The sequence below is a fragment of the Pongo pygmaeus genome, chromosome 2 (genome assembly GCF_028885625.2).
Source record: "Pongo pygmaeus isolate AG05252 chromosome 2, NHGRI_mPonPyg2-v2.0_pri, whole genome shotgun sequence".
NCBI lineage: Eukaryota > Metazoa > Chordata > Mammalia > Primates > Hominidae > Pongo > Pongo pygmaeus.
The window spans coordinates 192,274,074-192,297,584 of NC_085930.1; the positions used below are offsets into that span (position 1 = coordinate 192,274,074).

Genomic DNA, 23,511 nt, shown 5'->3' on the forward strand with positions numbered 1-23,511 from the left:
GATAATCACCTAAACCAATCAAGAGTAAGGCTCAAAGAGGTATAAACAAATAATGTTAAGGGAGCAAAAGCTGCCAGACAAGAGACTCTCCATTCTCTATAATATAACCAGTAAGGCAGGAAAATCTCTCACATATTTTGAGAACATCTGAAATGGTAATTAAAAAAGCCTTTTCCACAAAAAATAGATTCAATTAACCACATCATTCCATTCCAGTAATTAATTCTAGTTCATTATAATTTTCTGTTTTTTTGTTTGAGACAGAGTTTTGCTCGTTGCCCAGGCTGGAGTGCAATGGCATGATTTCGGCTCACCGCAACCTCTGCCTCCCAGGTTCAAGCAATTCTCCTTGCCTCAGCTTACCCAAGTAGCTGGGATTATAGGCATGTGCCACCAAGCCCGACTAATTTTGTATTTTTAGTAGAGATGGGGGTTTCTCCACGTGGGTCACGCTGGTCTTGAACTCCCGACCTCAGGTGATCCACCCACCTCGGCCTCCCAGAGTGCTGGGATTACAGGCGTCAGCCCCCGCGCCCGGCCATTCATTACAATTTAAAATGTGCGTTGAAACCTCACTAGACAGCTTTTCGCTGTAAATCAGATAGGTGAATCAGAGTAGAGTTTCCCGTATTTTATCCAGAAGGAACATGACCCTGTTGTGTCTACTCCCAGAACATCAATCTCCTCCTCATCCCCAATACCGCAGGAGGTCTTTTCATTACACTGCTATTAGGCAACAGTTGTCCAGCAGGAGTTTGAGGGGTGAGAGACACCAGATTCACAGATTTCTGATGTGAAAATCAGAGTAAGATTCACATTATGGAGAAGCTTACAAATTTCCTTCCAAGGTCCTTACCGCTGGGGCCTCCTCAATGATCTTCTGATGTCGCCTCTGCACACTACAGTCTCTTTCAAACAAGTACACAGCATTGCCATGGTGATCACCAAACACCTGGACTTCTACATGCCTATATAAAAGCAAACATATATGTTAATATATTTGTTAGGGGTGATAAATATCACATTCGTTAAGCTAAACTGTTAGGCACAATCACCAGGATTTCTCCATTTTTACTTTCTTTAAGTAAGATCTGATATTTTGACCTCAAATTAGAGGTTATGGACTTCGAAAAAGAACCACAGGCCAAATGAGATGGCTCATGCCTGTAATCCCAGCACTTTGGGTACCAAGGCAGGCAGAATGCTTGAGCCCAGGAGTTCAAGATGAGCCTGGGCAACACGGTGAAACCCCAATCTCTACAAAAAAACTAGCCAGGCATGGTAGCACATGCCTGTAGTCCCAGCTACTCAGGAGGCTGAGGTGGGAGGATCACCTGAGCTCAGAAGGTTGTGGCTGCAGTGAGCTGAGATTGTGCCACGGCATTCCAACCTGGGTGACAGAGTGAGAGACCCTGTCAAAACAAAGAAACTATAATCTTGTAAAACTCAATGAAAATGTTACCATTTGTAGGATGAATATTAAAGAGAAAAAATCTCTCTACATAAAATGGCAAATAAGACACTTCTCCAACCTAAAGGAGAATGAATGAATGAATGAATAAATAAATATTTTTAAAAGACAGAAAATAGAGACTAAAGTAGGGATACGTAACAAAAAGAACAAACTGTCAAAGAAAAGACTGATAAATTTGACTACATCAAAATTACAAATTATAGTCACTTCATATATTATCAAAAGACCAATGAAAAATTTTTTATGACTTTTTGTTTTTAAGCAACTCTTACAGTTAGATTTTATGAATACAGAAGACTGAAATTAAAATGGCTCATCCATTTTATAAGATTATAAGAAGGCATAGGAATGTGGATTTTTTTTTGTCGAGATTAAAAAGTTAAAGGATTGTTTTAGGTAAGACAAAGCTTAAGGTTTAAGCAAGTTGTAGAAGGTTTGTAAAAAATTAATCTGGTAAAAGAAATTCTGTGTGTGAACATATTGTCTAAAGTTAAAGGGGTACTCAGTTTTTCTGTAAATTGAACATTGGAATAAAAGCACAACAGGTTCTTCTTAGAGCACTAATCTGCTCTTTAACAAAAATTTGTAAAGGGTTATAAAAGGTTTATGAGAACCTCACCTTTTGGTCAAACATTAAAATTGGGTAGATATGTCTATAAGGTTTTATGGAAAATTGGGTTTAACATTAATAGTACAGTTATGTAAAAGTGAAATTTGGTTTATTTGGCATAAGAGTCATACAGGAAGCAGTGTCAAATGTGAAATAGTGTTTAGCTTTCTTTGGGCTATATTTTTATAAATACGTTGTTAGTATGTGTTCCAAAATAATGGGAAACTCCTATAATTCTGATATGACTTAGTGTACATTATCAGTATAATTGTTACATAAAACCATTGTATGCAACAGAGGTAACCAAATTTCTTTGTCAATTGTGTTTTTAACTGTGGCTGTCCTAAAACTTTTGCCATCCACAGACAATTGTCTTGTTTTGATCCTCTTCAAAAGGAGATTTATTATTATTATTATTATTATTATTTTGAGACTGAGTCTCACTCTGTTGCCCAAGCTGGAGTGCAGTGGCACAATCTCAGTTCACTGCAACCTCCGCCTCCCAGGTTCAAGCGATTCTCGTTCCTCAGCCTCCCAAGTAGCTGGGATTACAGGCCCATGCCACCATGCCTGGCTAATTTTTGTATTTTTATGAGAGACAGGGTTTCACCATGTTGGTCAGGCTGGTCACCAACTCCTGGTCAAGTGATCCACTTGCATCAGTCTCCCAAAGTTCTGGGATTACAGGCATGAGCCACCAAGCCCCAAAAGGTGACTTATAATCAACTATACAACTCTAATAGGTGTTCTTGAATGCAGGTTTCATTTAACTTTGGAGATTGTGACATTAGAAAAGGGAAAAAGAAACTTTCAGGACTCTCATGGAAAGTTGAAATGTTCATGGATATCAAGCAAAACAGGAGTTAACCGCACAGACTAAACTAATAGAAGTCTGAAGTAATAATCTTTTTTTGACTTTTTGCTTAAAATATTGCTGATCCTCTGTTTTGTTCTTCAGAGTCAAGGAAACTTTTATTTTAAGCTATTGACAGCTTTTTAAACAATTAAGAAATGTACACACTCATAAACAAAATTTGGAGCATATTTGTTTCTATCTGATTTCTCCAGAATTTGGAAATTATTTGTGAATATCTTAACTTATGGCAATATAGTTATTTGCATAAATGCAATAAGAATCTGCTTTCTTTTGCAACGGGACACAACTGGAGAAACTGGTTATTTTACCAAGGCTTTGACTGGAATGGCATGCTTTCCTTTAAGGAATCAAACTTGACTTGTAAAGCCAATAAAAGCCCCTGGGGAAAACTGGCCTCATCCCTTGTCTATACAGTCTCTATATAGGGTTCCTAACCTGTAGTAAGTAAAGAATGTCACTTTCTGACAGACTCAGGAGCCCCAAGTTATCATGAGACCTCAAGAGGAGAGAAATTTACCCAACTCATAGGTATTTGAGGGTATAAATCCATGGCTGGGCTTGGCTTAAAAACAAAAAAGGTCTTCTCTGAGATTCCTTATGGAAGAGTTCTATCAAAACCAATTTTAAAAGCCTATATGGCAAATAATTATTCTTGCTGCACTTTGTACAAATAATCAGGCCATGTATAATAAAGCAAATCAGTCTTACCATGATTTGTCTTTAGTAAAAATGGGAAACTGGAGAGAGAAAAATTATGTTTCAAGAACTATGGCACATTTGTTATTAAATTCTGGTCTCATCAGTTGTTTTTGAGATTTCCTGTGATTTAGACTAACCCTGCTTATTCCTGTGGACCAACCAGTGATCCCTGGATGCTGCTCAGAAGAAACAGGAGGGACTGGTAATGCAAATATCTGGATCAATATTCTAATCCTGGGCACGTATTGGAATCACCTAGCAATCTCGTATCAGCTTGGTTCCAACAGTTGCCCAGTTAGTGGAAAGCCTTCTAATTTAGTTAACTTGGGATAATCTTGCTTACTTTGCTCTACTGTTGTGGAATATATTACTGTTGTACTCTTTGTGTAGAAATGCAGGATAAGTTTACCAAATTTTTTTTAAAAAACACATATTAATCTTTCAGATATCACCTTTTGTCGGAATTCAAGAGTTATGAGTGGTCCTCAACATATCGATGCTTTCTAACTAAGCTCCTCTCTCTATACTGAACACAAGAGATCCTAATAGTTAGGCAGGAATATCATCGCCCCATTCAGCCTGAAGAGGTTACAGAAGATGGATCTTTGTCCCTCTGCAACCCTGAGGATTAAGCGTTCTCTTATAAAAGGGAAGAGGGAAATGTCAGAGGCATTTGAACCAGAGCAACTCTCATCTTGAATAGTTGCTGGGTAAAATAAGGCTAAGACCTGCTGGGCTGCATTCCCAGTAGCAAGTTAAGCATTTTTAATCACAGAAAGAGATAGAAGGTCAGCAAAAGATACAGGTCATACGGACCTTGCAGATAAAACAGGTTGCAGTAAAGACGTTGGCTAAATCCCACTAAAACCAAGATGGTAATGACAGTGACCTCTGGTCGTCTTCACTGCTACACTCCCACCAGCACCATGACAGTTTACAAATGCCATGGCAACATCAGGAAGTTACCCTATATGGTCTAAAAAGGGGAGGCAAGAATACTCCACCCCTTGTTTGGCATATCATCAAGAAATAACCATAAAAATGGCAACCAGCAGCCCTTGGGGCTGCTCTGTCTATGGAGTAGCCATTCTTTATTCCTTTACTTTCTTAATAAACTTGCTTTCAATTAAAAAAAAGTTATTGCTAGAAATACAGAATAGAAATAGAGTCACACAATGTGCCACACAATGACATTCAGTCAATGCCAGACTGCATATAGGATGGTGATTTCATAAGATTATGATGGAGCTGAAAAATTCCTATCATTTAGTGACATAATAGCACAATACATTACCTTTCCTATGTTTTCAGATGTTCAGATACACAAATACCATTGTGTTACAAATGCCTACAGTATTCAATACAGTAACGTGTTGTACACATTTGTAGCTGAGGAGCAATAGGCTATACCACAGCTTAGGTGTGTAGTTGGCTATACTATCTCAGTTTGTGTAAGGACACTCTATGATGTGTGCACAACAAGGAAATTGCCTAACAATGCATTTCTCAGAATGTATCTCTGTCATTAAGCAACACATGACTGTATACAGAAATATTAATAATAATTAGGAGAATACAATTATGGGTTGTTTTCTGTCTTCTGCATTTTCCATAAGTTTGTAATGTATTCATATTACTTCTACAGTTCAAAAAATATTACTGATGCCTATTACAAGGAAAGTAGTATGCCAGGCAATATATACAAAAAATAAAAATGTATATACTACCAGGTCTTTGATTCCCAGGGGCTTTCCAGCTATTGGGGGAATAAATTATAATGTGAGGCAATGTATGGCTAACATTTCATAAGTAAAGAATTTACATATTCAAAAAATGTTGCAGGCATTGAGTTACATAATAACTCAAATAAGGTATTGATGTCTCTGAAATAAGCTATTGATGTCTCCACAATTCCAACTTAAGAGCATGCTGATTTGGATGGCTAGCCTATTCTTTCTTGAAAGGAAGCCTTCAATTTACCTTAGAAATGCCCCCCCGCTTTTTTTTTTGCCTTCATTGAATTTCATTTACTATGCCATGCTCAGGACAGTTGTTTTATAGGGCCTGAAACAAAAAGCAATTTGGGGGTCTTCTTTTAGGAGAAGAATACAAAACTGCAAATACAAAATTAGGTCAGGGTCTTGGAAGAGGTTAATGCCAAAGAAGAGCCTGAAGCTTCAAGTCTGTTACCTTCAAGGTAAATCTCTTTCCAGTCATGGTTCCCAAATAAATTATTCTTTTCACTTGACTTACAGGTTACACACACACACACACACACACACACACACACACACACACATATATAAAATTTAACAATTGTCATAAAAATCTATGAAATGAGAAACTTTATAATCAGCATCTTAAACAACAAACATGAAAATAAAATTCCAGAAAAAAAAATAGGGATTCACATTGCATTTGCTATAGTGGTACCCAGAGAAGTAGCTTAGTGCAGTGGCTTAGATATGAACTCTAGAGTCAAACTGCCTGGATTCAAATCTCAGCTTTACTACTTAACAGCTGAGTGACCTCAGAAAAGTAACACAACACAACCATTCTGTTGCTCACCCGTAACAGAATGCTCACCTGTTACAGGTGAGGTGTGTCCTCACCTGTAAAATGAAAACAGTACTTACCTAATGAGGTTGTTGTAAGAATTATATTAGAATTAGAAGGACAGCAAGATTATTTAGCATGTGTAAAATACTTAAAATCTGGCACATGGTAAGTGCAATATAAGTGTTAGCTCCTATTAGCAGTATACCACTTCTAAGTCAATTTAGAAAGTTACTTCCATTCCCTGAGCATCTCAACTGACAGAGTTCTATAAATACAGCTGAATTTATTACAATAATTTGCTAATATTGACAAAAACCCTAAATTTCATCAACAAGAAACATACTGAATGAATTCATGGTATATCAAGATCATAGAACCACCAGGTCACCAACAAAAAGAATGAGGCTGATCTACAATTACTGACATGGAAAGATGTCTGTGATAGAATATTAGTGTATAAGATTCTATTCACTGGCCGGGCGCGGTGGCTCACGCCTGTAATCCCAGCACTTTGGGAGGCTGAGGCAGGTGGATCATGAGGTCAGGAGTTTGAGACCTGCCTGACCAACATGGTAAAACCCCATCTCTACTAAAAACACAAAAATTAGCCAGGCATGGTGGGGCATACCTGTTAATTCCAGCTACTTAGGAGGCTGAGGCAGGACAATCGCTTGAACTCGGGAGGCAGAGGTTGCAATGAACCGAGATCGTGCCACCGCACACCAGCCTGGGCAACAGAATGAGAGGCTCCGTCCCAAAAAAAAAAAAAAAAAAATTCTATTCACTGTTCTTAGGTATGTACTTTGTTTGCTGTATGTATATGCATATAGGTTTCTATTCACATAGAAAATGCCTGGAAGAATGCATACCATCCTACAATCAGTGATTACATCACAGGACAGAACTGGGAAAACTTGTAATAATATACTTATATACTATTACAGTTTTATATTTTATAGAATGTGCATGCATTATTTTTATAATTTAATTTTTAAACTCTGAGTCAGAAAAATAAGGTCAACACACCTCGGTGTGTCTACAAACTTCTCGATCAGCATAGCATCATCATTGAAAGACTTCTTAGCTTCTCTCCGCGCTGACTCTAACTGTTCTTGAAATTCTTGTTCTGATCTAACAATCCTCATTCCCTAAGAGAGAAAAGATGATTATGACTGCAACATAAATAAAACAAAGAAGACGAGCCTGAATTGGCAAACACAGGCATGCACAATCTTACTTTTCCTCCTCCACCCCGGACGGCTTTAATCATGACAGGATAGCCAATTCTCCCGGCGTGTTCCTTCAGGCACTGATCTGATTGGTCCTCACCATGATAACCCTCCACAACAGGTACTCCAGCAGCAGCCATTATGGATTTGGATGTGCTTTAGAGTGGGAAAGAAAACAACATGTCCCAAATTCTACAAATTATTTCATTCAAGAGAAACATAAATATAGCCCAGTCTATAAATTACAGTGGAACTCTTTAAAGAAAACACTGAGTCTGAGACAACAAAATAATACAAATTTAATATGTCTATTAGTTAGTTTCCCTCATTTCATGTGGTAGCTCATCTCACCCTATTTTTAATCCCAAAATACTAATATATTGATTAGAAACATTAAGTATTTTCTGTAATTCAATGGAATTTCCCTGTGTCGCAGATAAATAACTTATGCCTATGACAACAGAAGGGTACAATTAAAATATTATAGGTAAAACAAACTATTTCTTTCTTTTTTTTAAAGCGACAGGGTCTCACAATGTTGCCCATGCCAGAGTGCAGTGGTGCAATTATACCTCACTACAGCCTTAAACTCCTGAGCTCAAGTGATCCTTCTGCCTCAGCCTCCTAAGCAGCTGGGACTACAGGTGTGTGTCACCATAACCAGCTGAATTTTTTTTGTTTGTTTGTTTTTTGAGATGGGGTCTTACTCTGTCACCCAGACTGAAGTATGATGGTGTGATCACAGCTCACTGCAGCCTTGATTTCCTGGGCTCAAGCAATCCTCCCACCTCAGCCTCCCAAGATGCTGGACCCACAGGCACGTGCCACCATGCCTGGAATTTTTTTAAAATTTTGTAGACACAGGGTCTCCCTATGTTGCCCAGGCTGGTCTTAAACTTCTGGGCTCAAGCGATCCTCCCACCTTGGCCTCCCAAAGTGCTGGGATTACAGGTGTGAGCCACTGTGCCCAGGCCTAGCTGAATTTAAAAACAAAAATTTTAGAGACAAGGTCTCAGTAAGTTGCCCAGGCTGGTCTTGAATTCCTGGCCTCAAGCTATCCTCCCGCCTCAGTCTCCCAAAACACTGGTATTACAGGCATAGCCACCATGCCTGGCCCAAACTATTTCAACTGACCTTCATACAGTTATATTTTAAAAGATATAAACTCATACCTCTTTATACCCATGTCTCTAATTGCAGATGGAGGAGGGCCTATAAAAATAATTCCTTCTTGCTTACAAAGTTCAGCAAATTCCATGTTTTCTGAAAGAAAACCATATCCTGGATGGATAGCCTAGAAATGAGAAATAAAATAAAAAATTTACTCATCAGTGCTCAACTGGTAACACCTTAATGCAGGTGAAGCTGTCTTCCTCTGGGAGGCCTCTCCCTTCACTGGTAATAGTATGGTCTCTATTAAAATCTGTTTCCAAAGAAATATCTGAAATATTCATATGAAAGCTCTGAAGCCTTACCTAAACCAGATGAACCTATATTTCTTTTTATTGTGATAATATATACATACCAAAACACTGACCATTTTAGTTACTTTCAAGTATGTAATTCAGTGGCATTAAGTACACTCAATGTTGGGCAACTGTCATCACCATCCATCCTCAGGATGTTTTAATCTCCAACCATAATTCTCCATTCCCTCCCTTTCCTTAGTCCCTAGTAACCAGCATTTTACTTTCTGTTTATGAATTTCTCTAGCCAAAGTACCTCATGTAAGTGGAAGTGTATAATAATTTGTCTGAGTTTGGCTTATTTCACCTAGCATAATGTTTTCAAGGTTCATTCATGTAACATGTATCAGAATTCCATTTGTTTTTAAGGTCGACTAATATCCAGTTTGTATACATTTTGTTTATCCATTAATCTCTTGATGGATATTGTGTTATTTCTACACATTGTGAATACTGCTGCTGTGAACAACAAGTATTGGTATACAAGTATCTGTTTGAGTCCCTGCTTTAAATTCTTCTAGCTGTCTACCAAAGGTGGAATTGCTGGATCATATGGTACAGAAGTTTCTATATACTTAAATTTAAAACAGTATTGCAATTAGGGCAGAATGTCAAGAAGTAAAGGGCTTCAGAGTGGTAAGGGGAATTCGTCTATTCTGTCTGTGTGTAAAACTGGCCTAGAATTGAAATCATGGCATCCAAAAGCCCCAAACAGAACACTAGCTCAATACCTCGCTTATCTTCAGGTCACTATCCATCAATGTCATCTTTCCAGAAAAAAAGCTAAGAAGCAAATGAAAGTCACGTATTAAAGTCTACAGGAGTGCCCCCTTATCCAAGATCCCTAGCGGATGCCTGAAACTATTAATACTACAGAACTGGACTGATACCAATTTGACCACGCTTCTGTTCATGTCTTCCAATCACAAATGTAATGCCTTTCCCATCTTAACTAAGCACTTGCCATGCACTGTGGCCATAACTTTTGCAGTTTGAGGTGCAACAGGAAAATGACATGAATTTGTTTTTCCTTCTTCACAACTTCACAGATAGAAACTTGGTCCTTACCAAGAACCAAGAAACCTCAACATATATATTTTTTTCTTTCCTTGAGAATTTTCACCTTTTCACTTAAAAGCAGCATTTTATGGCTTCTCTTTGGCATAAGTGAATTGCCACCATCATTACTCTTGCACTTTGGGGCCGTGATTTAAATAAAATAAGGGTGACTTGAAAACAAGCATGGTGGTACCATGACAGTCGACTTGATAACCTAGATGGCTCCTGAGTGACTAACAGATGGGGAGTGTAGACAGCGTGGAGACACTGGACAAAGGGACAATTCACACCCTGAGAGGGACAAAGCAGACTGTGCGAGATCTCATTGTGTGACTCAGAATGGCGTGCAATTTAAAACTTATCAATTGTTGATTTCTGGAATTTTCCATTTAATATTTTCAAACCATAGTAGACTGTAGGTAACTGAAACCACTCAAAGTGAAACCGTGGACAAAGGGGGACAACTGTAAGTGTACTTTTAGTGAAAAGGGCATCCCTCAGACTTCAGCCTAGTTACTTCTCATGTACTCAGAATTTTAACAAACATACTTACTGGGTTTTTAGCCCACAGAAGAGGAAATTCAGTAACTGAAGGACAGCAAGATTTCTAAAAGTAAACACACTGACAGCAAAAAGGGAAGAAACAGAAGAAAGCAAAAGGCAGAGAGGACTTGGATGATTTAATGAGTGATGAAGCCACACCCTCTCCAACATCAATAGCCCTGAGGGAATTTGTTCTTCTAAAATGTGAGCGAATATTATAATTATGACCAAAACAATGTAAAAAGACAAAGGCTCAGCCAATCCTATTTCAAAATAGTTACATTCAAAGAACATTTCAAAATTAAAGGGGTAAGCTTCACTTATCTGGGAAACTCATACGAATAGAAAAACCCACATCCTAGTGACAGGAAACAATAAAATGCCAGATACAGATAAAATGCTGGATAGTCACATGTTGCAGCCAGTTTAGAGTTTTATTTCTTTTAAACCAAAGTTCAATTTTATTTTATTTTATTAACTTTTATTTTAGGTTTGGGGTGCATGTGAAGATTACATAGGTGAATACATGTCACAGGGGTTTGTTGTACAGAGTTCATCACCCAGGTATTAAGCCCAGTACTCAATAGTTATCTTTTCTGCTCCTCTCCCTCCCACCTTCCCCACTCAAGTAGACCCCAGTGTCTTTTGTTTCCTTGTGTTCATAAGTTCTCATCATTCAGCTCCCACTGCTAAGTGAGAACATGCAGTATTTGGTTTTCTGTTCCTGTGGGAGTTTGCTAAGGATAACAGCTTCCAGCTCCATCCATGTTCCCGCAAAAGATGTGATCTCATGCTTTATTATGGCTGCACAGTATTCCGTGGTGTATATGTACCACCTTTTCTTCATCCAATCTGTCACTGATGGGCATTTAGGCTGATTCAATGACTTTGCTATTGTGAATGATGCAATGAACATATGTGCACATGTGTCTTTATGGTAGAATGATTTATATTCCTCTGGGTATACAACCAGTAATGGGATTGCTGGGTTGAATGGCAGTTTTGCTTTTAGCTCTTTGAGGAATCACCCTGCTGCTTTCCACAATGGTTGACAGTGTATAAGCGTTCCCTTTTCTCCACAATCTCCTGGCATCTGTTATTTTTTTGACTTCTTAGTAATAGCCATTCTGACTGGTGTGAGATGGTGTCTCATTGTGGTTTTGATTTGCGTTTCTCTAATGATCAGTGATATTGAATTTTTTTTTCCATGTTTGTTGGTCACATGTATGTCTTCTTTTGAGAAGTGCCTGTTCATGTCCTTTGCTCACTTTTTTTTTTTTTTGAGACAGAGTCTCACTCTGTCACCCAGGCTAGAGTGCAGTGGCATGATCTCGTCTCATTGCAACCTCTGCTTCCCAGGTTCACGCCATTCTCCTGCCTCAGCCTCCCAAGTAGCTCGGACTACAGGCACCCACCACCACACCCTGCTAATTTTTTTGTATTTTTAGTAGAGACAGGGTTTCACCATGTTAGCCAGTTAGCCAGGATGGTCTCATCTCCTGACCATGTGATCTGCCCGCCTTGGCCTCCCAAAGTGTTGGAATTACAGGTGTGAGCCACCGTGCCTGGCTGTCCTTTGCCCGCTTTTTAATGGGGTTGTTTTTCTCTTGTACATCTGTTTAAGTTCCTTATAGATGCTAGATATTAGACTTTTGTCAGATGCAAACTTTGCAAATATTTTCGCCCACAATTTGAGTATTTTATATAAAATGGCCAAACATCTATACTAGGCAAATGAAACAGGTCTATGTCCTAGTCCTCCCTGGTTTGGGTTTTGAGATATGATTTATAATACATAACATTCATTCATTTATAGTTTGGTGAATTTAGTAAATCTATACAATTGTGCAACTATCACTACAATCCAGTTTGAGAACACCTGCATCACTTGAAAAAGTTCCCATGTGCCCACGTGCAATCTGTTCCCAATACCCAAGCAACAACTGACTTCTTGTCTCTATAGTTTTGCCTTTAAAAAAATTCATATAAACAGAATCATACAGTACATAGTATTATGTGTCTGGCTTCTTTAACTTCATATAATTTTTCAAGGTTTATTCATGTTGTGGACTGTGTCAGTAGCTCATTTCTTTTTATAATATGGATTCTGTTATATGGATATACCACATTTTGTTTTACCCATTCATTTGAATTATTTTCCAGTTTGTGGTTATCATGAATAACGGTGTTATAAACATTCACAGACAAGTCTGTGAACATATTTTTCATTTCTCTTGGGTAAATACCCAGGAGTGCAATTGTTTGGTTCTAATATGGTAAGAATACATTTAACTTTTCTAAAGGGATGATTTTATTTTGCATTTCTACCAGCAATTTATGATGCTTTCAAGTGTATCCATATCCCTGCCCACATGTTGTACTGTCAGTCTTTTTGATTTTGGCCAATCTAGTGGGTGCATAGTGTTACTGCACTTTTTAAACATAGTTGTTGAGATATAATTCATATACCATAAACTCAGCCAACCCAATGTTTTTTAGTATACTCAGAGTTGCACAATTATCACTATAATCTAAAATACTAAGATCTAATAATGTAAGTTTTTAACACTGCAAAAAGAAATCCTGTGCCTCTTAGCCATTCCTCATTCCCCATAAACCCCCAGCCCTAGGCAACTGTGAATCTACTTTCTGTCTCTATAGATTTACCTATATGAACATTTCATATAAATGGAATCATATAATACATGCAGTCTTTTGTGACTGGCTCTGTCACTGAACATAATATTTTCAAGGTTCATCCATTTTTTTTTAACACAAATCAGTACTTCATTCCTTTTTGATGGCAAAATAATACTCCATTGTATGGCTATACTGCATTTTATCCATCCACTCATCAGTTGATAGACATTTGCATTGTTCCTACTTTTTTGGCTACTATAAATAATGCTGCTATGAACATTCAGGTATAAATTTCTGTGCGGATATGTTTTCATTTCTTTTGGGTATATACTGAAGAAGTAGAGATACTAATTCATAAAGTAACTCTATGTTTAACGTCTTGAGAAACTGCAGAACTGTTTTCCAAAGTGGCTGCTCCAGTTTACATTCCCATCAGTAATGTAGAAGGGTTCCAATTTCTCTAAGTCCTCACCAATACTTGTTATCATCTCTTTTTGATTATAGCATCCTAGTGAGTATGAAGTGGTATCTCACCAAGGTTTTGATTTGTATTTCCCTAACAGCTAATATGTTGAACATCTTTTAATGGGCTTTCTGGTCATTTGTATACCTTCTTTGGTGAAGGATCTATTCAAATATTTTGCTCATTTTTTTAAAAATTGGGTTTCTTAGCAACAGTTTCAAGCTTTGAAGTCAATTTTATCATTTTTTTCATGAACCTTTCTTATAGTATTATGTCTAAGAAATCTTTGCCTAATCCAAGGTCTCGAAGATTTTCTCCTATGTTTTCTTCTAGAAGTGCTATAGTGTTAGCTCTTACATTTAGGTCTATGATATATTGTAAATTAATTTTTTTTTTAAGGCGTGAGGTAAGAGTCTAGGATCTAGACTTCAGGTTCATCTTTTTACAAAGAGATGTCAAATTACTCCAGCACCATTTGTTGAAAAAACTCTCCTTTCCTCTATTGAATTACTTTAGCACCTTTATTCAAAAATCAATTGACTACATATGTGTGAGTTTATTTTTGGATTTTCTATCCTGTTCTACTGACCTACGTTTTCATCCTTATACCAATACCACACTGTTTTGGTTACTGTCGCTTTATATATATATTTTGAGATGGAGCCTCGCAGTGTCACCCAGGCTGGAGTGCAATGGCACGATCTTGGCTCACTGCAACCTCCACCTCCTGGGTTCCAGCGATTCTCCTGCCTCAGCCTCCTGAGCAGCTGGGATTACAGGCACCTGCCACCATGCCTGGCTAATTTTTGTATTTTTAGTAGAGACAGGGTTTCACCATGTTGGCCAGGCTGGTCTTGAACTTCTGACCTCAAGTGATCTGCCCATCTCGGCCTCCCAAAATGCTGGGGATTACAGGTGTGAGCCACTGCACCTGGCATAATGAGTTTTGAAACAGAGTCTAAATCCTACAAATTAGTTACATAACCTTTTCAAAAATTGTTTTAGGTATATATTAGGCTCTTTGGCTATTTTAGGATTAGCTTGTCAATTTCTATTTTTTTTTAAAGCCTGCTGGGATTTTTATAAAGACTGCATTAAATATGTAATGCCACCTTAATAATATTGAGTGTTCTGATGAAATATCTGTTTATTTAGAACTTCTTTAGTATCTCTCAGCAATGTTTTATAGTTTTCAGTAAATATGTCTTGAACTGCTTTTGCTAACTTTATTCCTAAGTATTTGATTGCTATTGTGAATGTAACTGTTTCCTTAATTTCATTTCTGGAGTGTTTGTTACTAGTCTCCTTTCTTTTTAACGGATACTGAATTTGATGGAACTTTTTGGTGTACTAGATGAATGTTCTTCTTTCATAACTGTATTATTCTGTTTTCACGCTGCTGATAAAGACATATCCAAAACCGGGCAATTTACAAAAGAAAGAAGTTTATTGGACTCACAGTTCCATATGGCTGGGGAGGCGAAAGCCTTTCGCAATCACGGCGGAAGGCAGGGAGGAGGAATTCATGTCTTACATGAATGGTGGCAGGCAAAGAGAGAGCTTGTGCAGGGAAACACCCATTTTTAAAACCATCAGCTCTCCTGAGACTCATTCATGACCATGAGAACAGTGCAGGAAAGACCTGCCCCCATAATTCAATCACCTCCCACTGGGTTCCTCCCACGATACATGAGAATTGTGAGAGTTACAATTGAAGATGAGAGTTGGGTGGGGACACAGAGCCAAACCATACCATTCTGCTCCTCATCCCTCCTAAATCTCATGTCCTCACATTTTGAAACAAATCATGCCTTCCCAACAGTCCCTCAAAGTCTTAACTTATTTTAGCATTAACTCAAAAGTCCACAGTCCAACGTCTCATCTGAGACAAGGCAAGTCCCTTCCGCCTATGAGCCTGTAAAATCAAAAGCAAGCTAGTTACTTCCTAGATACAATGGGGGTAACAGGCATTGGTTAAATACAGCCTCCAAATGGGAGATACTGGCCAAAACAAAAGGGCTACAGGCTCCATGCAAGTCTGAAATCCAGCAGGGCAGTCAAATCTTAAAGCTCCAAAATGATCTCCTTTGACTCCATGTCTCTCATCTGGATCACATGGATGCAAGAGGTGGGTTCCCATGGTCTTGGGCAGCTCCACCCTTACGGCTCTGCAGGGTATAGCCCCTCTCCTGGCAGCTTTCGCAGGCTGGTGTTGAGTGTCTGTGGCTTTTCCAGGTACACTGCGCAAGCTGTTGGTGGATCTACCATTCTGGGGTCTGGAAGACAGTGGATCTCTTCTCACAGCTCCACTAGGCAGTGCCCCAACAGGGACTCTGTGTGGGGGCTCTGACCCCACATTTCCCTTCTGCACTGCCCTAGCGGAGGTTCTCCATAAGGGTTCCACCCCTGCAGCAAACTTCTGCCTCGCATCCAGGTGTTTCCATACATCCTCTGAAATCTAGGCGGAGGTTCCCAAACCTCAATTTTTGACTTTTGTGCTCCCACAGGCTTCATACCACGTGGAAGCTGCCAAGGCTTGGGGCTTCCACCCTCTGAAGCAACAGCCCAAGTAGTACCTTGGCCCCTTTTAGTCACAGCTGGAGCAGCTGGGACTGAGGGGACCAAATCCCTAGACTACACACAGCAGTCTGGCCTGGCCCACAAAACCATTTTTTCCCTCCTGGGCCTCCGGGCCTGTGATGGGAGGTGCTGCCATGAAGACCTCTGACATGCCCTGGAGACATTTTCCCCATTGTCTTGGGGATTAATGTTTGGCTCCTTGTTACTTATGCAAATTTCTGCAGCCAGCTTGAATTTCTCCTCAGAAAATGGGATTTTCTTTTCTATCACATTGTCAGGCTGCACATTTTCTGAACTTTTATGCTCTGCTTCCCTTATAAAACTGAATCCCTTTAATAGCACCCAAGTCGTCTCTTGAATGCTTTTCTGCTTAGAAATTTCTTCCGCCAGATACTCTAAATCATCTCTCTCAAGTTTGAAGGTCCACAAATCTCCAGAGCAGGAATAAAATGCTACCAGTCTTTGCTAGAACGTAACAAGAGTCACCTTTGCTCCAGTTCCCAATAAGTTTCTCATCTCCATCTGAGACCACCTCAGCCTGGACTTCACTGTCCATATTACTATCAGCATTTTGGGCAAAGCCATTCAGCAAGTCTCTAGGAAGTTTCAAACTTTCCCACATTTTCCTGTCTTCTTCTGAGCCCTCCAAACTGTTCCAACCTCTGCCTGTTACCCAGTTCCAAAGTCACTTCCACATTTTTAAGTATCTTTTCAGCAGCACCCTACTCTACTGGAACCAATTTTCTGCATTAGTCTGTTTTCATGCTGCTGATAAAGACATACCTGACACTGGGCAATTTACAAAAGAAAGAGGTTTAGTGGCTGGATAGGCCTCACAGTCATGGTGGAAAGGCAAGGAGGAGCAAGTCACAACTTACATGGATGGCAGCAGGCAAAGAGAGAGCTTGAGCAGGGAAACTCCTGTTTCTTAAAACCATCAGACCTCATGAGACTCATTCACTATCAGGAGAACAGCGCAGTAAAGACCCATCCCCATAATTTAATCACCTCCTACTGGGTTCCTCCCATAATACTTGGGAATTGTGGGAGCTGCAATTCAAGATAAGATGTGGGTTATGGACACAGCAAAACCATATCAATAACTAAACACAAAAGGAGCCATCTCCTTGTGAAAATAAAATTCAGTCGTACACTCTGGGAACAGCCTTAAGAAGTTTAACTAATTTCTTCTCTTAGGAAGAACAATTTAATATACCCAAACCATGATGTTCTTGAGCATTTGAATGGATTAAAAGGGAAAACAACAGCACCACTACTATTACCAGCGGGCTAATTCCCTTGCTTCAGGCATGTATTGAGCTGCCACTTCACCCTGGTGGGTCATTGGATTGCAAACCTGTTGAGATTGTTCATCGCACGGTACTAACATGCCTTTATTAGTAAACACAGAAAACTAGTATCTCTTGTCCTCCTTAAATCTCTGCCAAAATAATTTCTTCCAACGTTTTAGTTTGTATTTACTTTGCTCTGTAACTTGTTCAAGAAGACACACACAAGCAAAGTTGTTGGTTCTACCCTCAAGCAGAGTTTGACAAAAAAACTGGCTCTGCCTTCAAGCAAAATTGAGAAGTGTCCTTTCCATGGTGAGGCGGACAAGTCATGGTCTTTAAATTCTTATTACCAAGTGTAAGGTACATGGATGTGCTTTGGTCAAGGAATAGGCTGAGGCGGACATCCAGACCTGCATGAGTCAGCAAATTTAGGGCACAGGCACATACTACACTTGTTATATAACCTGTTTGTGTAAGCTCATATGCCACTATTGTCTCTAAAAGGTATAATTGCCCTGCTAACGCTGTTCAGGGGCTCTTGGGGCTCAGCTCGGCTCAACATGGCTTGACATGGTGGGAGCACTGGCGCCCAGAGACAGAGTGCCAAAGTTGTCCATCTTGCAGCCGGACAGGTGGGAGCCAGGACACAGCTTGGCTTGCTCATGCCCAGAGAGAGAAAGAGTTAAGCTGCTGACCCTGAAGGCAAGGGAGAGCCAGCTATGCAGCTGCGGGCATGGGAGTGGCAGGAACCACAGAGCCAGAGCAGACAGCTAAGATAAAAGTGAACAGTGTGAGAGAGCTACTGTAACTAAGCTGCTAATAAGAGCTGCTGCTGAGAAAACCATATTCACCCGCCTACGGCCCCCCAAGTGTTCCTTCTGCTCATCCACCCACTCTCCTCGGACATCAGCATGGGCTGGACAGACCCTGGGACCTGACACCAAGAATTTCCTACCTTCATCTGTGATACTTAAAACATATGGGTTTCCTTTTGGTCAACCACAGAGTACCTGTTTTTAGTAAATGACTTGCTATATGCATTTAAGTTACTTGTCAGTGATTTTCAAGTACCTGTAATAAAGTTCCTAACTCTTGGTAGCACATGAAAAAAAAAATGGAGCACTTTTATAAAACATTCATGCTCAGGAGCAACTTCAGATAACTGAGGGGACTGAAGTATAATACACATATAGAAAAGCACATTTGCCCTAAGTGTACAGCTCTTAAGTCCATTGTTTACTTAAACTGAGTACACCTGTGCAGCCAGTGCTCGGCTCAAGAATCAAAACATCACAAGCATTCCAGAGACCGCTTTATGCTCCCTTGCAGTTACTACAGGCCTCTTCCCCCAAGGCAGTACAACAGTCTCTTTAAAAGCTCAGGTGGTTCTAATCTGCAGACAGGGTTAACTACGACCTCTTTCCCAACCAGAGAAGACTGAAGACAACTGGCAATCGAGAGAACTAGTGTGGCCAGGGCAGTGGCTCACATCGGTAACCCCAACACGTAGGGAGGCCAAGATGGAAGGATCACTTGAGCCCAGGAGTTTGAGACCAGCCTGGGAAACATAGTGAGACTTTGTTTCAAAAACAAACAAACAAAAAATTAGCTGGGCATGGTGACGTGTGCCTACGGTCCCATCACTAGCTACTTGGGAAGCTGAGGTGGCAGGATCACTTGAGTCCATGAGTTCAAGGCTGCAGGAAGCCATGATCATACCACTGCACTCCAGCCTGGGAGACAGAGTGAGACATCGTCTTAAAAAAAAAAGCTAGCCTAAAAAATATCTACATCTTCTTGAGTTTCTCAATATAGCCATATCACCAGACATCACCAGAAATTTAGCTCACTTGTAAATTTTACTTTAATTTCTATAAAAGCGCTTATGTCAAAATGGCCACATTAAGAACAATGCTAGACTTTTAGAAAACTTCTTTCAAATCACTATACAAGTGTTATTCAATGTCCTTTACTAGACGGCCAATAAGTTTCTTCTTTAAAGTCAACATTAAAGGAAGGTTTGCTCTCCTAATCGGCAAGTATCTTTTTACTAGAGGAGAACTTTGTAAATTATAACCCACCAAATTTCCTTTCTGATCAGGTCTGCCCCAAAGAGCTAAATGGCTTTACTTAGGCTAAATTTTCTGATTTAATTCCAACGTTCATTCACTCATGTTACTTGGCTTTTGCTCTTTTATCGTTTATTTTCACCACTAATTTTTGCAAGCCACCCCAAATCTTCAATATCCAGGCAAAATGAATATTTTTTGAAAATATTTTATCTTTGAAAAATACTGTCTAAAAGTATTTTATTCTTTTCAAACATTCTTTGAAATATACTTCAAAATAAGTATTATTCCTTTCTCATTGTTTGTGTTACAGCAACTAACATGATACTATTCTAAATAGGTACAAGCTTGATAAAGTCCCTGGAATTAGCATATCATACATTTGCTAGAAGGTTCTTATTTAAACTAAAAAATGGTCTCAGAAAAATGGTCATTAAAAAGAAAGTGGATTTTCAACTCTTGAGGAGGCAGCTTAGAAGAGAAAGCAATAATAAAATAAAAAGGAAGCTCATTGGCCTACAAGAAGTAATTTTTAATTAATAAAAATTTCTAATTAAACAACACCTTCCCTTTTTCCAAAATGCAGGGCAAGAAAGTTCTACTGCTCAGTCTGGTCCAATGAATAGGGAATGGGGCTGGGAGTCAGAATACTCTTGTTTAATCCTTTCTCTTTCAATGATTAGACAAGTTTTGATTTCAGATCACTGGGGGATCTTGATAAAAATACAAATTTTGCATAAATGCAAATTACAGTGGGTTTAGGGTAGGACTTAAAGGCTGTTATTGTTTTTTATTTAGAGATGGGGTCTTGCTATCTTCTACAGGCTGGCCTCAAACTCCTGGGTTCAAGCAATCCTCCTGCCTCAGCCTTCTGAGTAGCTGGGATTACACATGTGAGCCACTGTGTCCAGCTTAAAAGTCTGAATTTCTAACGAGCTCATAATGTCAAACCTGCCGTCCATGGACCACACTTTGAGTAGCAAGATTTAGATGATTTGGAATAACATCATGCAACCTTCTGTGCGTTAGATGTGATGCCCATAAGATGAAGGTAATACTACCATGGTATTTATGCTTAAACACGTGATAAACACATAAACTGATATTTATGTTAAAGGGCCTGAACTCCTAAGGACATGTGAGATACATATGTATATCTCCATGTACTATTATCATCTCCTTACCCTCCTAAGGACCTTTTACTTCAAGCTGTAACCAAAAAAGCTTTATAAACAAGCATATTTTAAATATGCGTTTGTATAAATTCATACCTATTCAGTTTAAGAACTCTATTCTAAAGAAGAGACACATCAATACAAAACAACTATACATATTCACTAATTTGAGTTAAGGACTTGGCTGGGCGCAGCGGATTACACTTCTAATCCCAACACTTTGGGAGGCTGAGGTGGGAGGATCACTTGAGGCCAGGAGTTTGAGACCAGCCTGGGCAACACAGGGAGGTTCCATCTGTACAAAAATTTAAAATATCAGCTGGGCATGGTGATGCAAGCCTGTAGCTCTAGCTACTTGGGAGGCTGAGGTGGGAGGATTACTTGAACCCTCACTGCTGCACTCCAGCCTGGATGATAAGTGAACCCCTGTCTCAAAAAACAAAAATAAAAACAAATGAGGACTGTGTACAAGCTCACTGGGTTGCTAGGAGGTATGCTTAAAAAAAAAAAAAAGGTGTAAGATGTGAGTTCTTCCCTTAGGGAAGCACAAAGGAATTATGGAGGAGCCAACATCTACATTAAACTTGTTAAACAAAGCACTAATTAAGTATAAATATGACTGGAACAAGAAATCAAATGCTGAATGATCAATGTGCTAGAGGAGACAAGGAAGAATTTCTAAGGAGCAGGAATTCAGGTGAGGATGACGGGCAACACTACAGCAATTTACTTTTAATTGTTTTGCCTTCTTTCAATGTTGTTGTCCCTACCTTTGCCCCCACTCCAATCATCCATTTCGCCACCCAGAAGCCACAGCGATTTTATTAAGAAGTAAAGCAGATGGCTTTACTACCCAGCTTTAAAAAACCTCCCAATGGCTACTCAGAATGAAATACAAACTCCTTATCAAGACCTATAATGTTCTCACTTTGGGAGCTGAGGCAGGCAGATTGCTTGAGCCCAGGAGTTCAAGACCAGCCTGGGCAACATGGAGAAAGCCCATCCCTACAAAAAATAAAAAATTAGCCAGGTGTGGTGGTGTGCATCTGTGGTCCCAGCTACTTGGGAGGCTGAAGTGGGAGGATCACTTGAGCCTGGGTGTTGGAAGCTGCAGGGAGCCATGATTGTGCCACTGCACTGCAGCCTGGGCAACAGAGCAAAGACCCTGTTTTTTGCTCTGGCACAAAAAAAAAAAAAAGAATGTTCTAAATGATGCTACCCCTACCTCTCTCTGCTCCATCATCTCCTACCACTTTCTTCCTGTAAGTTGGTTCTCCCAGCTGCAAACCCAGCCTTCTACGTGGTGCCTTGTGAAGGGGCTCTGCCTGTTTGCCAGTGGGCTTCCTGTTAGGTTTCACCACTAGGGGTCACTGTATGGAAACTTGAACAAGGAAGCTTTCCTACTCCTCGCCGCCGGGAGGCGGCGGTTGGTTCCAGTCTTCAGGTTCTTTTGGAACTCCAAGAACCAGCCTCATTAAGCCCCTGGCAGCCAGGCAGGGCCCCTCCACAGATCTGAGAACAGCTGCAGAAGGTCCCTCCACCAGTCTCTCCTTCAGCCCAAAGGGTGGTTGTCAATTTCTGTTATTATTAAGGGGTAATTTCAACACCCCCACCCTGCCTTCAGCTCTCTAACACTGATGGAACTAATTCCTAAACCAAGTTCCTTCTGCTGAAACATCAAATGGAATTTTGGTTTTACTGACTATACCTGAATGACACAGCCCCTTACTGCCTTCACTCCAACCACACTGAACATTCTTCTCCCTTGAACACCAAGCTTGTTTTCATCTCACAGTCTTGGCAATCCCATTTGCCTGAACTGTCTTCCTTAGGTTCCCTACTTGGCCCTAGAATGAGACTGGGAAATTGGGGTGGAAATATATTTCTTGCTTGCTTATATTTTGTCTTGTAATTTAGAGCCCTACCTACCTATTTCTCCCAAAGGATTTGTTTGAGCTTGTAGTTTTGAGGATAGAAGAGCTGAATTCTCTCCTAATGTTAATTTGTAATTTAGACCCTCTTTCCACCTATTTCCCAAAGGATCTAAAGTACACAGGCTGTGTAAAAAGGCAGTAAAAAGGCAGACTGGCTGAGAAATAAGATGGGACATGCCTAGTTTACAATGATAATCCAATAATCAAATGTAAAGATCTTGGGAAGGGCTAAAAACAGAAAATTTCTATAAGTAACTTTGCATCAGTTACACAAAATGTATTCCTTTTGCACTGCAAATCTCTTCACAACCCTCACCTGTGCAGCAGATGTCTTGGCCACTTGAATGATTTTCTCCATAGATAGGTAGCTCTGCTGGGAGGGAGCGGGGCCGATGGAATATGCTTCATCTGCCTGTTTAAGAAACATCACATGCTTAAAAGACTTTGTGGCTAGTACATACTCATACACTATACAGAACTGCTTCAGGGTCTTTTTATTATTGTAAATAAAAATGCCACTCCCTCAAGAACAGTGCAAGAATTGAAAAACGGAAGTACCAGTGTGTGTCTATGCTATAAAAATAAGCCAGTCTTAGAACCTTTTGCACAAAGAGGGTAACAAAACTTGGTTTTCATGCATAAGCCACACACTGGTGTGAAACTAAAGTGTCTCAGGACAGAAAACAACAGACATTAGTCATGATATTATTACTAAAACAATAATAACCTTAAATGTATTCAATGCCAAAAATGTATATTTGATAATAGAAACAAAATACGTGACAGATGTACACAAAGAAAAAAGCTTACAAAGTTGATTAAAGTTTATATAATTATCAGAG

At 39.6% G+C, this 23,511-nt stretch overlaps 1 protein-coding gene across 3 annotated transcripts in view; it reads right to left on the bottom strand.

Annotated features, from left to right (window-relative positions):
- The window catches only part of MCCC1 (methylcrotonyl-CoA carboxylase subunit 1), a 77,591-nt gene that overhangs the window by 39,909 nt on the left and 14,171 nt on the right, over positions 1-23,511 (bottom strand). For 2 of the 3 annotated variants that reach the window (XM_054479968.2, XM_054479970.2), the window contains 5 exons: positions 22,986-23,081; positions 8,621-8,742; positions 7,457-7,604; positions 7,246-7,367; positions 857-968 (listed from right to left, as the gene is read on the bottom strand). In XM_054479968.2, coding sequence (XP_054335943.1) covers positions 857-968; positions 7,246-7,367; positions 7,457-7,604; positions 8,621-8,742; positions 22,986-23,081 — 600 coding nt within the window. The remainder of the gene's footprint in view (positions 1-856; positions 969-7,245; positions 7,368-7,456; positions 7,605-8,620; positions 8,743-22,985; positions 23,082-23,511) is intronic. The other variant, XM_054479971.2, reaches the window with a different exon arrangement.